Here is a 17049-nt window from a genome sequence, read left to right as displayed (position 1 = left end):
CTACAGCTCTCGTCCGGGCCTTTGCTATCCATCCACACTGCTACAGCTCTCCTCCGGGCCTTTGCTATCCATCCACACTGCTACACCTCTCCTCCGGGCCTTTGCTATCCATCCACACTGCTACAGCTCTCCTCCGGGCCTTTGCTATCCATCCACACTGCTACACCTCTCCTCCGGGCCTTTGCTATCCATCCACACAGCTACACCTCTACTCCGGGCCTTTGCTATCCATCCACACTGCTACACCTCTCGTCCGGGCCTTTGCTATCCATCCACACTGCTACACCTCTCCTCCGGGCCTTTGCTATCCATCCACACTGCTACAGCTCTCCTCCGGGCCTTTGCTATCCATCCACACTGCTACAGCTCTCCTCCGGGCCTTTGCTATCCATCCACACTGCTACAGCTCTCCTCCGGGCCTTTGCTATCCATCCACACAGCTACACCTCTCCTCCGGGCCTTTGCTATCCATCCACACTGCTACAGCTCTCCTCCGGGCCTTTGCTATCCATCCACACTGCTACACCTCTCCTCCGGGCCTTTGCTATCCATCCACACAGCTACACCTCTCCTCCGGGCCTTTGCTATCCATCCACACTGCTACACCTCTCCTCCGGGCCTTTGCTATCCATCCACACTGCTACAGCTCTCCTCCGGGCCTTTGCTATCCATCCACACTGCTACAGCTCTCCTCCGGGCCTTTGCTATCCATCCACACTGCTACAGCTCTCCTCCGGGCCTTTGCTATCCATCCACACTGCTACAGCTCTCCTCCGGGCCTTTGCTATCCATCCACATAGCTACAGCTCTACTCCGGGCCTTTGCTATCCATCCACACTGCTACAGCTCTCCTCCGGGCCTTTGCTATCCATCCACACTGCTACAGCTCTCCTCCGGGCCTTTGCTATCCATCCACACTGCTACAGCTCTCCTCCGGGCCTTTGCTATCCATCCACACTGCTACAGCTCTCCTCCGGGCCTTTGCTATCCATCCACACTGCTACAGCTCTCCTCCGGGCCTTTGCTATCCATCCACACTGCTACAGCTCTCCTCCGGGCCTTTGCTATCCATCCACATAGCTACAGCTCTCCTCCGGGCCTTTGCTATCCATCCACACTGCTACAGCTCTCCTCCGGGCCTTTGCTATCCATCCACACTGCTACAGCTCTCCTCCGGGCCTTTGCTATCCATCCACACTGCTACACCTCTCCTCCGGGCCTTTGCTATCCATCCACACTGCTACACCTCTCCTCTGGGCCTTTGCTATCCATCCTCAGTGCTACACCTCTCCTCCGGGCCTTTGCTATCCATCCACATAGCTACAGCTCTCCTCCGGGCCTTTGCTATCCATCCACACTGCTACACCTCTCCTCCGGGCCTTTGCTATCCATCCACACTGCTACAGCTCTCCTCCGGGCCTTTGCTATCCATCCACATAGCTACAGCTCTCCTCCGGGCCTTTGCTATCCATCCACACTGCTACAGCTCTCCTCCGGGCCTTTGCTATCCATCCACAGTGCTACACCTCTCCTCCGGGCCTTTGCTATCCATCCACACAGCTACAGCTCTCCTCCGGGCCTTTGCTATCCATCCACACTGCTACAGCTCTCCTCCGGGCCTTTGCTATCCATCCACACTGCTACAGCTCTCCTCTGGGCCTTTGCTATCCATCCTCAGTGCTACAGCTCTCCTCCGGGCCTTTGCTATCCATCCACACTGCTACACCTCTCCTCCGGGCCTTTGCTATCCATCCACACTGCTACAGCTCTCCTCCGGGCCTTTGCTATCCATCCACATAGCTACACCTCTCCTCCGGGCCTTTGCTATCCATCCACACTGCTACACCTCTCCTCCGGGCCTTTGCTATCCACCCACACTGCTACAGCTCTCCTCCGGGCCTTTGCTATCCATCCACACTGCTACAGCTCTCCTCCGGGCCTTTGCTATCCATCCACACTGCTACAGCTCTCCTCCGGGCCTTTGCTATCCATCCACACAGCTACACCTCTCCTCCGGGCCTTTGCTATCCATCCACACTGCTACAGCTCTCCTCCGGGCCTTTGCTATCCATCCTCAGTGCTACAGCTCTCCTCCGGGCCTTTGCTATCCATTCTCAGTGCTACAGCTCTCCTCCGGGCCTTTGCTATCCATCCTCAGTGCTACAGCTCTCCTCCGGGCCTTTGCTATCCATCCTCAGTGCTACAGCTCTCCTCTGGGCCTTTGCTATCCATCCTCAGTGCTACAGCTCTCCTCCGGGCCTTTGCTATCCATCCACACTGCTACACCTCTCCTCCGGGCCTTTGCTATCCATCCACACTGCTACACCTCTCCTCCGGGCCTTTGCTATCCATCCTCAGTGCTACAGCTCTCCTCCGGGCCTTTGCTATCCATCCACACTGCTACAGCTCTCCTCCGGGCCTTTGCTATCCATCCACACTGCTACAGCTCTCCTCCGGGCCTTTGCTATCCATCCACATAGCTACAGCTCTCCTCCGGGCCTTTGCTATCCATCCTCACTGCTACAGCTCTCCTCCGGGCCTTTGCTATCCATCCACACAGCTACACCTCTCCTCCGGGCCTTTGCTATCCATCCACATTGCTACAGCTCTCCTCCGGGCCTTTGCTATCCATCCACACAGCTACAGCTCTCCTCCGGGCCTTTGCTATCCATCCACACTGCTACACCTCTCCTCCGGGCCTTTGCTATCCATCCACACTGCTACACCTCTCCTCCGGGCCTTTGCTATCCATCCACACTGCTACAGCTCTCCTCCGGGCCTTTGCTATCCATCCACACAGCTACAGCTCTCCTCCGGGCCTTTGCTATCCATCCACACTGCTACACCTCTCCTCCGGGCCTTTGCTATCCATCCTCACTGCTACAGCTCTCCTCCGGGCCTTTGCTATCCATCCTCAGTGCTACAGCTCTCCTCCGGGCCTTTGCTATCCATCCACATAGCTACAGCTCTCCTCCGGGCCTTTGCTATCCATCCACACTGCTACAGCTCTCCTCCGGGCCTTTGCTATCCATCCACACTGCTACACCTCTCCTCCGGGCCTTTGCTATCCATCCACACTGCTACAGCTCTCCTCCGGGCCTTTGCTATCCATCCACACAGCTACAGCTCTCCTCCGGGCCTTTGCTATCCATCCACACTGCTACAGCTCTCCTCCGGGCCTTTGCTATCCATCCACACTGCCACACCTCTCCTCCGGGCCTTTGCTATCCATCCACACAGCTACACCTCTCCTCCGGGCCTTTGCTATCCATCCACACTGCTACACCTCTCGTCCGGGCCTTTGCTATCCATCCACACTGCTACACCTCTCCTCCGGGCCTTTGCTATCCATCCTCACTGCTACAGCTCTCCTCCGGGCCTTTGCTATCCATCCTCAGTGCTACACCTCTCCTCCGGGCCTTTGTTATCCATCCACATAGCTACAGCTCTCCTCCGGGCCTTTGCTATCCATCCACACTGCTACAGCTCTCCTCCGGGCCTTTGCTATCCATCCACACTGCTACAGCTCTCCTCCGGGCCTTTGCTATCCATCCACACTGCTACAGCTCTCCTCCGGGCCTTTGCTATCCATCCTCACTGCTACAGCTCTCCTCCGGGCCTTTGCTATCCATCCACACTGCTACAGCTCTCCTCCGGGCCTTTGCTATCCATCCACACTGCTACAGCTCTCCTCCGGGCCTTTGCTATCCATCCACACTGCTACAGCTCTCCTCCGGGCCTTTGCTATCCATCCACACTGCTACAGCTCTCGTCCGGGCCTTTGCTATCCATCCTCACTGCTACAGCTCTCCTCCGGGCCTTTGCTATCCATCCACACTGCTACACCTCTCCTCCGGGCCTTTGCTATCCATCCACATAGCTACAGCTCTCCTCCAGGGTCTCATCATCTCAGCATTGCAACATCCTTCTCTCTGGCCTTGACAAATGCAGTCTTAGAATCATAGAATCATAGAACTGGAAGGGACCTCGAGAGGTCTCTAGTCCAGTCCCCTGCACACGAGGCAGGACTAAGTATTATCTAGACCATCCCTGACAGGTGTTTGTCCTACCTGCTCTTAAAAATCCCCAATGATGGAGATTCCACAACCTCCCTAGGCAATTTATTTCAGTGCTTAACCACCCTGACAGTTAGGAAGTTTTTCCTAATGTCTAACCTAAACCGCCCTTGCTACAATTTAAGCCCATTGCTTCTTGTCCTATCCTCAGAGGTTAAGGAGAACAATTTACCCCGTCCTCCTTGTAACAACCTTTTATGTACTTGAAAACTGTTATCATGTCCCCTCTCAGTCTTTTCTTCACCAGACTAAACAAACCCAATTTTTTCAATCTTCCCTCAGAGGTCATGTTTTCTAGACCTTTCATCGTTGTATCCGTCCATCCACTGTCACTTGTCGTACAACTTCGATTGGAAGCTCCTTGGACAGGGACCATCTTGTGTTCAGTGTTTGTACAGGGCCTTGCACAATGGGCTCTTGGTCCATGACGAAGGGTCCTAGGTGCTGCAGCAATACAAATAATAAGAATAATAGACGTAGAGTCTCGGGTCAAAAGGCAAGTGAGAGGGAGTTCCTCAAAACCGGAGTTCCCATTTTCCCAGCTTTACCAAGGAATGAAGGATGAGCTGCCTGGCTCCGTTCAGGGATGCCACTGAGACTCTGAGCACATCTACACTGGGGCTGAGGTGTAATTTTCAGCTCGAGCAGACATGCCTGTGCTAGATCTGAGCAAGCTGACATGCTAAAGGTAGCAGAGTAGCACTAGCAGGAGGAGCTAGCCGCCTGGGTACATGCCCCGGGTCTCAGGCAGGCGGGAGACCACTCGGGGCGGCTCAGCTGTCCCACCGGTCGTGCCACCACGACTACACTCCTGTTTTTAGCACACTACCCCATCACATCTAGCACAGGTACGTCTGCTCAAGCTGAAAACGACTCCAGTATAGACCTACCCAAAGAGAGACGAAGTCTGAGACTTCCAGTCCTGCAGCAAGGGAAGCAGAGATTTCCACAGCCTCTGCCCTCAATGCCTATCGGAGCCACAGCAACACCCAAGGGCACCTGGTGGTTCGCCTGGCTGCTCTGTGCTGCACGACACCAGCTCGTACGGTGCCCAGCAGCACCAAGCACCCCACAGCGTGCAGGCAAGTGCTGAAGGTGCTTCAGCTGCTGGGCCCTGTGCGAGCTCACCCTGCTGGGTTCCCGCGACCACTCGGACCCCAGCTACAGCGAAGGGGCCTTTGCTAGGGCTGGCCCAAAGGAAAGGTTGCCAATAGCCTACACCTCAAGGTCCAGCACTGCAGTTCCTACCTTGGCCCCTAGGGCTGTCCAACAGAGGGGTTTGGCTTCTCCAGCCTCGTGCCTGGGAGCCCTCGCCGGGGTCCTCTATTACAGGCCATCAGCCGGCAGCGGGTCTCCTGGCTGGGATCAATCTATGTGTGTACAATTACAGCTCCCCCCCCATGTGTCCCTGCCTAGCTCCGGCTAGCAGGATGCAAGCCCCGCACAGTCCCTGCTGGGTGTATATAACCTGTACAGCAGCCCCTTCTCCCGGACTCAGCCCCAGACTGAGCACGCTGCCCCTTCCCAGGCTCATCCCCCGTGTCTGGGGCACCTTAGCCGCAATAGCCGTCCACAGGCTCCTGCCCCTTAGGCTGCCAGCTGGCTGTGTCCAGAGAATTCCCTCTGGGCCCCTCTCTGTTCAGTCCCCTGCTGGGTCTCTTCAGCGTCCCACCAGCTCTGCACAGCCCTACAGAACACCTGTCCAACACCCCAATGAACCCCATGGCTCAGAGAAATGAGAAAGCCGAGGGCTGAGATCCAAACACACCTGCATTACCATAGCAGTGGTGTGAGAAGAGGTTCTCTGCCTTTTTTTCTATAGCACCCATCACTTTACTAGCTCCTGCTGGCAGACCTCCCCAAGGTCCTAGGGCCGTAATATCACCCCCCAAAGCCCTGTTCAAATATCAGAGAAAAGAGACCCTGCACTCCAGCACCACTAGCCGAGGCAAGGATAGGGTGACCAGACAGCAAGTGTGAAAAATCGGGATGGGGGTGGGGGGTAATAGGAGCCTATATAAGAAAAAGACCCAAAAATCGGGACTGTCCCTATAAAATCGGGACATCTGGTCACCCTAGGCAAGGACAGCGCCAGTCCTGCTAGCTTCATTAGCGAAGGCAGTTGCACATTCCTCGGGGGCTGGCACAGAGCAGGCTGGAGAAGAAGGAAGATGAAGCCAGTAGAAATGAAGGTGCCATTTCAAAAATTCCATAAAGTTACACGACCACGTTCCGAACAGCCTGTGCCCAGCAGTGTATGAAAATAGACGTGTGCATGATTTGTAACATGCTTGTTACAACTGCCCGCACCATGCAGTCACTGTGCCCCCAGCTGACAGCTCACGGGACTTAGACAGACACCTCTGTCCGTGAGGGGGTGGGGCTTAGCACCCCTCCCTGCTGTTTGGCTTTGCCCATTGGCTGGCTTTAGCGGCTCGCTACCATTCGTGCTGGCTTTGTGTTTCGCAGTCGCGGGCGCCTGTCTCTGCCCAGTCCTGTACACAGGGCCGGCTCTGGCTTTTTTGCCGCCCCAGGCAAAAAAGCCTCCCGCCGTCCCCCGCTCTTGGGCCGGAGCACCGCCGGGTGCCCCAACAGCCCCAGTATGTTTAAAAAAAAAAACCCAACCCTGAGCACCGCCTCCCTCCAGGTGCCGCCCCAAGCACATGCTGCCACGCGGCCCCTCCCGCCGTGCCCCCTGCCGGGAGGGCTCCGCACCGCTCCGGTTGGCTGGGAGGGAAGGACGCGGGCTGCCCTGCTGGGCTTGCTGTAGGGCGCTTCCGTCCTCCACGCTACCGCCTCCTACAGGGCGGCCGGAGCGGAACAACAACAACAACAAAAAGCGGCCGAGCCGCCCTAGTATTGGGCAGAATGCCGCCTCCTACAGGCTGCCGCCCCAAGCACCAGCTTGCTTGGCTGGTACCTGGAGCCAGCCCTGCACACAGTAGAGGCTCATGCACTAAGCTTTAGAGGTCCCTGGTTTGATTCTGCCCGCTGGCGACTGGGGTTTGTCGGCATTACACTTGGACTCTACCATGTTATTTTTTCGTGTGAAGTTTTAGGATCTCTTGTTGCTGCCAATTTTTCCCAGCTCTGGGGCCCCCCACACCCCTCCTGCCACTGCCACCCCCACTGGTTTGCTAAGTGTGTGCCGTGGCGTTAGGAGAGAAAGCCTTGCCCCCTGGCCTAGTGTGACTGACAGCAGGCCCTGAGCCAGCCCTGGGGCTCCCTTCTCCTGCCTGGCAGGACAGCTCCAAGGACCCACGCGACTCGGACCTCCCTTGGGCACGGCAGCCCCCAGCTCCTTCTGAAAGGGGTCCTAGCATAGCTGGCAACGCAGCTAGTGATACACTCCTCAGGGCTGGTGGGGGGCGCTGTGCACCCACCCTGCCCCTGGGCTGTCCCCACCCAGGACAGGCCCAGCCACTCTCTGCTCCCTGCCCACCCAGATCCCATCCCTCCTCCCAGGGACTTTCTGCATGGTCCAGGGCTGGGAGGGTCCCTTCTCTCCTGTGCAGGGCAGGGAGCTCTGTGCATGGAGACCTCTGGGCCAGAGAGATGCAGATAGAGAGGGCTGAATCCCGCTCTGATTTACCCCCTGCAGCGTCGAGAAGGCAATGGGGGTGCTCTGGGTTTGCCCCGGCAGCTAACGGAGAGGGGCCCTTGATAGGAACAAGGTCCCACTGAACTGGGTGCTGTTGTCTGTTCTATGCGCTCACCTGGCTTGGGGGATTCCCATCCTCTCCCCTACCTGTCTGGGTGGCTCTTGGGGCAGGGACCTGCGGGTGCAGCACCTCTCCCTACTGGAGCTGGGCGGGTGTGATGAACTGGGACTGTTCTTACTGTGTGTCACGGAGTATTGGGGAACTCAGGGCCCTGCACCCCCGGCTTCCTGCGATTCACCATGACTCTCAGCCAGCCAGTAAAGCAGAAGGTTTATTTGGATGACAGGAATACAGTCCAAGACAGGTCTTGCAGGCACAGACAACAGGGCCCCCCTCAGTTAGGTCCAGCTTGGGGTCCCAGGGCATGCCAGCCCACCCCCTTGGGGGGTCAGAGCCATCTCTGCCTCCCAGCCATCTCTCCAGCCTCCTTCCAGCCTGCTTCCAGCACTCTGCCTTCAGCGACCCCTCCCACAGCCTTTGTTCAGTTTCCCGGGCCCCGGAGTCATCTGACCTCCAACCCCCTCCTGGGTTCTCATGTTACAAGCTCAGGTATGTTCCCTTGGGCCGGCTCCCATCCCCCGATGCAGACCATCCTAGTCACACTCCCCTGTCAGCATTCACACACCCCAGCAAGAACAGTCCCAGTTCGTCACATCTCTCCCCCCTTCGAGACCGAACTGAGCAGGGTCACTTTAGCCAGTGACCCGGGGAAGTTCGAACCTACCCCCGTTCCCATGGATGCCCCCGCATCCCTCCAGTTCCTTGGTGAGAATTACACCAGGCCCCTTCCGTTCCACGCCCCCCCTTAGGTCGGGGGTGCTTGATGGCACTCGCAGTTCGCATGTGGGAAGGTTTATGCGGCCTGTGCCCTTTCCCCACCCCCATACCTCTGGGGTTCCAACTGGGCTGTGGTCTTCTCCCAGCGCTCCAGTCTGGAGGTCTGTGCTTTGGGCTCTCTTGGTTTAGAGCCGCCCTTTTAACCTTGGCCACCCTCTGGAAAGGATCCTTTATGCTGGGCAAGGGTCCTAAAGCTCTTTTCCCCTTGTCCCAGGCCTTCCTCCCCCTCTGACAGGGGTCACAGGATCCGCAGTACTGTCGGACAGTAACAAAGACCCCAGGCCAGTAAAAGCTCCGTAGCAGCCTCTGCTGGGTACGCCAGGTTCCCTGGTGCCCTGAGAGGGGAATGTCATGGGCCCGGCACAGCAGCTGGCGGCGATACTTCTGGGGTACCACCAGCTGCCTCCTGATCCCCCCTGACTCCATTTTCCCTGGGGGAGCCCATTCTCGGTACAGGAACCCCTTCTCCCACAGGAACCTTTTCCGGCCACCTCGTCCCATGGTCTGTACCGCATTGAGGTCGGCCAGGTCCCTTATCTTCCGCAAGGAGGGATCTCTCTGTAACTCGGCCTGGAACTCAGCAGCTGGGACAGGGATGGCCACCTGCTCTTTCTCGCCCGCTGGGTCCGAAGCTGCAGCCTCCCTGCGCCGTGTCCCTGGGCGTTCCCTCCCCACCAGGTTAGGGTCCTGCGCCTCAGGCAAGGCACCCCCCCCAAGGCCAGGGCGCAGTGCCCCTCGCCGGCTCTGACTGCGGGTCACAACTAAGGCGGTCTGGGGGCTGCTTGGCCAGTCCTCTAGGTCCCCCCCCATCAACACCTCAGTGGGCAAATGGTGGTGCACTCCCACGTCCTTGGGGCCCTCCTTGGCCCCCCATTTCAGGTGTACCCTCGCTACGGGAACCTTGAATGGGGTCCCGCCCACCCCGGTCAGGGTCAGGAAGGTGTTGGGCACCACCCGATCTGGGGCCACCACCTCGGGCCGGGCCAGTGTCACCTCTGCGCCCGTGTCCCAGTATCCATAAACTTTCTTCCCATCCACCTCCAGGGGAACAAGGCACTCGCTCCGCAGGGACAGCCCCGCGCCAACCCTGTAAACGGAGAACTTTGAATCCGGAGCATCTGGCCCCCCAGAGAAGCTGGCCTGGGGCCCTTCTCTCTCTTGAGCAGTTGATAGGCTGCCAGCCCCTCTTGCGTTAGAAGCCTGCCCCTCGTCCGTCTGGGCCTCTACCAAGTTAACCCGGTGCGGGTTCGGTCTGCTCAGTCTGTCCTTGAGCTTGGGGCACTGGGCCCGAACGTGGCCTCTTCGGCCGCAGTAATAGCAGCTCAGGTCCCGTGGGTCCCCTCGAGCCGGTCGGTTGTCCCTGACGCTGGGCATTCCCCGTGGGAGGGGATTCCCCATATTCCCCCTTTGGGAGGTCCCAGGGTGACTCTCTCTCTGCATCGCGGCGGGCCTGTTCCTTTGGGGCTCCTCCCTGCCACCCCCTGACCGGCTCTTTACAAACTCATCAGCCAGCTGCCCGGCGTGTCGCGGGTTCTCTGGCTTTCTGTCCACCAACCACAGCCTCAGGTCGGATGGGCACCGCTCATACAGTTGCTCCAGTACCAGCAGTTTAATCAGGTCCTCCTTCGTCTGGGCCCCACCAGCCCACTTGCTGGCGTATCTTTCCATGCGGGCGGCTAGTTGCAGATATGAGATCTCAGGGGTTTTATCCTGACTCCGGAACCTTTCCCGGTACATCTCAGGAGTCAGCCCAAACTCTCGTAGCAGGGCCTTTTTGAATAGTTCGTAGTCCCCTTTCTCTGCCTCTCCCAGTTGGCGGTACAATGCCACGGATTTGGGGTCCAGTAAGGGGGTAAGGACCCGGAGTCTGTCCGCGGGATCCACCCGGTGCAGCTCGCAGGCCGTCTCAAAGGCCTCCAGGAAGTCATCCATGTCCTCCCCCTCCTTGTATGGGGCCATGATGCACTTATCAAAGCCCCGTGCAGTCCTGGGTCCCCCCTCACTCACCGCAGCCGGGGGTTCGCTGCCCTTCAATCTCGCCAGTTCCAGGTCATGCTGACGCTGTCTCTCATTCTCCTGTCTCTGTCTCTCTTTCTCCTCCCGTTCACGCTGATGCTGTCTCTCATTCTCCTCCCGTTCATGCTGTCTCTGTCGTTCACGATCCTCCAGCTCCCTCAGTTTTAGCTCTTTCTCCCATTCCAGCCAATTCCGCTCCCCGGATGCCGAACGTCGCCGGGAGGATCCTCTGCTGGCCGGCGAGCTTCGCCGGGGGGACCCCCTGCTGGCCGGGGGGGTCACGGCGCCTTCGGTATTTGCTGGGCTCCTCCCCACCCTTCCCCTAGGCATAGGAAGGAGGGGTCTCGGGAAGCCCTCAGCAGCGGGCTGACCACTCCCAGCTGGGACAGACACTGGTGCCTGCGCTGCATTTGCCAGGCTGCTTCCCTGAGACACAGGGATCAGTTCATTCGCGCGATCTTCCGCCTCCAGCTGGGCAATGAGCTGTTCTTTGGTGAGCCTCCCAATGCGCAGCCGCCTCTGCTTGCACAGCTCCACCAGGTCGCTCTTAAGCCGCTTGGCATACATCTTCCTGCTGGCCACTCACCGGCCTGTGTGCTCACAGCTCCCCACAGTTCCCAGGGGGCCCCCTAGTGTGCCAGCCCTTCTCGAGGTCACCGCCTCTCCGCCAGGGTCGAGCTGCAGACTCCTCCGCCCCTGGGACCACTCGCTGCGATCCCCCCGGGGGACCCTGTTACTGCAAAAGTCCTTCTCGCTGGTCACACACTCCCAGGGGTAATAACCGTCTCTCTCCCACTCTTCAGCAGGCCTGGTTCCCGTCCATCCCCCTTCGTTTTACTGCTCCCCAGTCACTTACTGCAGGAAGCGCCGTCCACGGGGTGCAGTAGATCCCACCGCTGCCACCAGTTGTCACGGAGTATTGGGGAACTCAGGGCCCTGCACCCCCGGCTTCCTGCGATTCACCATGACTCTCAGCCAGCCAGTAAAGCAGAAGGTTTATTTGGATGACAGGAATACAGTCCAAGACAGGTCTTGCAGGCACAGACAACAGGGCCCCCCTCAGTTAGGTCCAGCTTGGGGTCCCAGGGCATGCCAGCCCACCCCCTTGGGGGGGTCAGAGCCATCTCTGCCTCCCAGCCATCTCTCCAGCCTCCTTCCAGCCTGCTTCCAGCACTCTGCCTTCAGCGACCCCTCCCACAGCCTTTGTTCAGTTTCCCGGGCCCCGGAGTCATCTGACCTCCAACCCCCTCCTGGGTTCTCATGTTACAAGCTCAGGTATGTTCCCTTGGGCCGGCTCCCATCCCCCGATGCAGACCATCCTAGTCACACTCCCCTGTCAGCATTCACACACCCCAGCAAGAACAGTCCCAGTTCGTCACACTGTGGTCTTTGAATGCTGACAGGGGAGTGTGGCTAGGATAGTCTGCATTGGGGGATGGGAGGGAAGATACCTGACTGAGGGAAGATACCTGAGCATGTAACATGAGAGCCCAGGAAGGGGTTGGAGGCCAGGTGACACCTTTGCCCGGGAAACTGAACAAAGGCTGTGGGAGGGGTCGCTGAAGGGAGAGTTTCAGGAGCTGGCTGGAGAGCTGGCTGGGAGGCAGACGGGGCTCTGACCTCGCAAGGGGCTGGGGTGCCCTGAGTCCCCCACACTCTGTGACAACCGGTGGCAGCGGCAGGATCTACTGCACCCCGTGGACGGCGCTTCCTGCAGTAAGTGACTGGGGAGCAGCAAAACGAAGGGGGATCGACGGGGACCAGGTGGGCTGAAGAATCAGAGAGAGACGGTTATCATCCCTGGGAGTGTGTGACCAGTGAGAAGAACTGTTGCAGTAACAGGGTCCCCCGGGGGGTCGCAGCGAGTGGTCCCGGAGCGGAGGAGTCTGCAGCTCGACCCTGGCAGAGAGGGGGTGACCTGAAGAAGGGCTGACACACTAGGGGTCCCCCGGGAACGGTGGAAAGCGGAGAGCACAGGCCGGCGAGTGGCCAGCCGGAGGATGGATGCTAAACGCCTTAAGAGTGACCTGGTGGAGCTGTGCAGGCAGAGGGGCCTGCGTATTGGGAGGTCCACCAAAGAACAGCTCATTGCCCAGCTGGAGGAGAGGGATCGCTTGGATGAACCGAGCCCTGTCCCTGAGGGAAGCCGCCCGGCGGATGCAGCGTGGGCCCCGGGGCCTGACATGGCTGGGAGGGGTCAGACTGCTGCCGAGGACATCCCGAGACCCTGCCTACCTATGCCTAGGGGAGGGGTTGGGGGAAGCCCAGCGAATACCGAGGACACCCTAACCCCGGCGGCCAGCAGGGGATCGTCCCAGCGGAGCTCCACGACCCGGGAGCGGATGCGACTGGAATATGACAGGGAAATGAGACTGAAAGAGCTCGAGTTAAGGCAGCAAGAACTGAAGCAGGAGCGGGAAGAGAAGGAGAAACAACGTCAGCATGAGCAGGAAGAACAGGAAGAACGGGAAAAACAACGTCAGCATGAGCGGGACCAACGTCAGCATGAGCTGGAACTGGCCAGGCTGAGGAGCAGTGGGGCCCCGGCTGCGGTGAGCGAGGGGGGACCCAAGACTGCAAAGAGCTTTGATAAGTGCTTCCTGGCCCAGCGTAAGGAGCGGGAGGACATGGATACCTTCCTGACGGCCTTTGAGAATACCTGCGAGCTGCTCCAGGTTGACCCTGCAGACAGGCTCCAGTTTCTCACCCCCTTACTGGACCCCACAGCCAGGGAGGTGTACAGCTGACTGAAAGGGGCGGAGACAGGGGACTACGAACTGTTCAAAAAGGCCCTGCTCCGCGAGTTTGGGCTGACCCTGAGATGTACCAGGAAAGGTTCCGGAGTCAGCGTAAAACCCGTGAGGTCACATACCTACAACTGGCCAACCGGGCGCAGGGGTATGCCCGCAAGTGGACAGCTGGGGCCCAAACTATAGAGGACCTGCTTGACCTATTCGTACTGGAGCACGTGTATGAGCAGTGCCCATCCGACCTGAGGCGATGGTTGATGGACCAAAAACCAGAGAACCCGCAGCACGCAGGCCAGCTGGCCGATGAGTTTGTGAACAGTCGGGCAGGGGATAACAGGGAGAAGTCCCAAAGGAACAGGCCCATCACAACGCAAAGAGAGAGTCATCATGGGACCTCCCAGCGAGGAAATAGGGAGAACCCTCACCAAACGGGAACATCCAGCGTCAGGTCCATCCGACCCGCTCCAGGGGACCCACGGGACATGGGCTGCTTTCACTGTGGCCAGAGAGGCCACATACGGGCCCAGTGCCCCAGGCTCAGGGACAGACTGAGCAGACCGAACCCACAGAGGGTTGACTGGGTAGAGACCCAGCCCGGCGAGAGGCAGCATTCCCAGGGAAGGGGGGCTGGCAGAGCACCACCTGCTAAGGAGGGAGGAGAGCTCTAGGCCAGCTCCTCTGGGGGGCTGGATGCTCCAGACTCAGGGTTTTCGGTTTATACGGTGGGTGCGGGGCTGTCCCTCTGGAGAGAGTACCTTGTTCCCCTGGAGGTGGATGGGAGGAAGGTCAATGGATACTGGGATACGGGCGCAGAGGTGACGCTGGCCCGGCCCGAGGTGGTGGCTCCAGATCAGGTGGTGCCCAACACCTACCTGACCCTGACGGGGGTGGGCGGGACACCAGTCAAAGTGCCCATGGCGAGGGTACACCTGAAGTGGGGGGCCAAGGAGGGCCCCAAGGATGTGGGGGTACACCCGTATTTGCCCACTGAGGTGTTAATGGGGGGGACCTGGAGGACTGGCCAAGCAACCCCCAGGGTGCCCTGGTTGTGACCCGCAGTCAGAGCCGGCAAGGGGCGCTGCGCCCTGGCCTTGGGGAGGGTGTCTTGCCCGAGGCGTAGGACCCTAACCTGGTTGGGAGGGAACACCCAGGGACACGGCTCAGGGAGGCTGCGGCTTCAGACCCAGCTGGCGAGAGAGAGCAGGTGGCCATCCCTGTCCCAGCTGCTGAGTTCCAGGCCGAGGTGCAGAAAGATCCCTCCTTGCGGAAGATAAGGGACCTGGCCGACCTCAGTGCGGTACAGACCATGGGGAGAGGTGGCCGGAAAAGGTTCCTGTGGGAGAAGGGGTTCCTGTACCGAGAATGGGCTCCCCCAGGGAAAATGGAGTCAGGGGGGATCAGGAGGCAGCTGGTGGTACCCCAGAAGTATCGCCGCCAGCTGCTGTGCCGGGCCCATGACATTCCCCTCTCAGGGCACCAGGGAACCTGGCGTACCCAGCAGAGGCTGCTACGGAGCTTTTACTGGCCTGGGGTCTTTGTTACTGTCCGACAGTACTGCGGATCCTGTGACCCCTGTCAGAGGGGGAGGAAGGCCCGGGACAAGGGGAAAACGGCTTTAGGACCCTTTCCCAGCATAGAGGAGCCTTTCCAGAGGGTGGCCAAGGTTAAAAGTGGGGCTCTGAACCAAGAGAGCCCGAAGCACAGACCTCCAGACTGGAGCGCTGGGAGAAGACCACAGCCCAGTTGGAGCCCCAGAGGTATGGGGGTGGGAAAAGGGCACAGGCCGCATAAACCTTCCCACATGCGAACTGCGAGTGCCACCGAGCACCCCCGACCTAAGGGGGGGCGTGAAACTGGAGGGGCCTGGTGTAATTCTCACCAAGGAATGAGAGGGATGCTGGGGCATCCACGGGAACGGGGGTAGGTTCGAACTTCCCCGGGTCACTGGCTAAAGTGACCCTGCTCAGTTCAGTCTCGAAGGGGGGAGTGATGTGATGAACTGGGCCTGTTCTTACTGTGGTCTGTGAATGCTGACAGGGGAGTGTGGCTAGGATAGTCTGCATTGCGGGATGGGAGTCTGCCCGAAGGAGAATACCTGAGTGTGTAACATGAGAACCCAGGAAGGGGTCAGAGGCCAGGTGACACCTTGGCCCGGGAAACTGAACAAAGGCTGTGGGAGGGGTCACTGAAGGGAGAGTTTCAGGAGCTGGCTGGGGAGCTGGCTGGGAGGCAGACGGGGCTCTGACCTCGCAAGGGGCTGGGGTGCCCTCAGTCCCCCACACTCCGCGACAGCGGGTCAATGAGAGGGAGGAATCCAAACAGGGCTGTTCAGGACCAATCTGGAGCAGGGGCCGGGAAACAACCTGGTCCCAGAGCTCCCACAGGGAACTGCTGAGGACGCCCCCCACTGGGCTCTGTGGCCTCTGGGTGCTGGGGCTCTTCTCTGACCTGACCACTGCCCCTAACCTGCCCCATCTGCCACTCCAGGGGCACTGGGAGCAGGTGCTGCTGCTTGGGCCCTTCCCGGGACGGTTCCTCGGGCTCCGGGCAGGCTGCGGAGGTGCTAAGGTGGTGACCAGGCTCCGTCTCCAGCCAGGCCTCAGCCTCTCGTTCCTCCCATCACAGACACGTGCAGGAGGGAGGGAGCCTGGACCACGAACGTGACGTTTCCCTCCGAGCTGACGGTGTTTCCGGTGAATGACACGGTGCTGGTGACGTGCGCTGCGGAGCCCGAATCCGGCCCGTTCCCTGCAAAGTGCACAGAGCTGAAGGACCGCGGGGCAGTCTGGGATATCAGTGGAGTCAAGTGTCTCAGTGAGTGTGCAGAGACTGATACAACCCCCGCGTCCACCCCCCGGGCATGGGGCCAAACCTCCCCAGCCAGCCCAGGCATGGGGCTGCAGCCAGTTACGGGCAGGAAATGTCCAGGGAAACCGGGCCGGTGATAACCGGGACATTGGAGACCAGTGACATGATGCCGGGGGTGGGTGACCTGGGGGTGGGAGTTCTGGGAGGCCGTGACAATGGGCAGAGAAAGGGGGACCCCTCTCCCTCAGCCTGCCGAGAAACCCCTCACAGAGCTGTCACCGTGGGCCCTCCCCACAAACACAGCCCCCCCCCAGTGCACACGGCTCCCCACCAGGCCCTGAGGCGGCTGCTGGCGGCTGTGGCCGCGGCCTGGCAGGAGTCTCAGCCGGGCACTGCTGGGCAGCTCGCGAGGAGCGAAGCTCTGAGGCCTGGGAACTGATCCAGCGTTTCTCAGGGTGCTTCTTCCAGCACCGCTTCTGAGAGCGGCCAGGCCCGGGCCTCCCGCACACGCGGTCCCCTCCCTGCCCCAGACTCGCTCCCCGAGCCTTCCCCGTGGTCACAGGGCCGTTCATGCCGGGCCAGCCCCAGCACCTGAGTGACCCTGGGGCCGGCTCCCCAGAGCCAGGGGCTGTCAGACCGCAGGGCAGACGCGCCCCCACGGCCGCTCTCCTGTTCCTTTCGCAGGGATGTGCAATGACTGGATGAGGCAGGTGGATTTGGACCCTGCACAGACGGAGTTCGGCGTCGGGGCCGAGGGTTGGGTGACCTGTCGTCAGCAGTTCCTGCAGAACTCGTTCAATGTGACGTGCAGAGAGACGGAGTCGGGACGCTTCGAGTGGAATTTTGGTGCACACATGTGTGTCAGTGAGTGCGGGGAGCCGGCCCTGGGGCTGGCCGGGC

The 17049-nt window shown here is 59.7% G+C and overlaps 1 protein-coding gene across 3 annotated transcripts in view; it reads left to right on the top strand.

Annotated features, from left to right (window-relative positions):
• Window positions 1-17049, top strand: part of LOC101946009 (receptor-type tyrosine-protein phosphatase kappa-like) — a 134553-nt gene that overhangs the window by 34479 nt on the left and 83025 nt on the right. For all 3 annotated transcript variants that reach the window (XM_065598601.1, XM_065598600.1, XM_065598602.1), the window contains exons 2-3: window positions 15967-16155; window positions 16834-17013. In XM_065598601.1, the coding sequence (XP_065454673.1) occupies window positions 15967-16155; window positions 16834-17013 (369 nt within the window). The remainder of the gene's footprint in view (window positions 1-15966; window positions 16156-16833; window positions 17014-17049) is intronic.

Source organism: Chrysemys picta, chromosome 6, assembly GCF_011386835.1.
Source record: "Chrysemys picta bellii isolate R12L10 chromosome 6, ASM1138683v2, whole genome shotgun sequence".
Classification (NCBI taxonomy): domain Eukaryota; kingdom Metazoa; phylum Chordata; order Testudines; family Emydidae; genus Chrysemys; species Chrysemys picta.
Note: the sequence above shows the minus strand (reverse complement) of the source record. Positions and strands in the feature narration are given on the sequence as shown.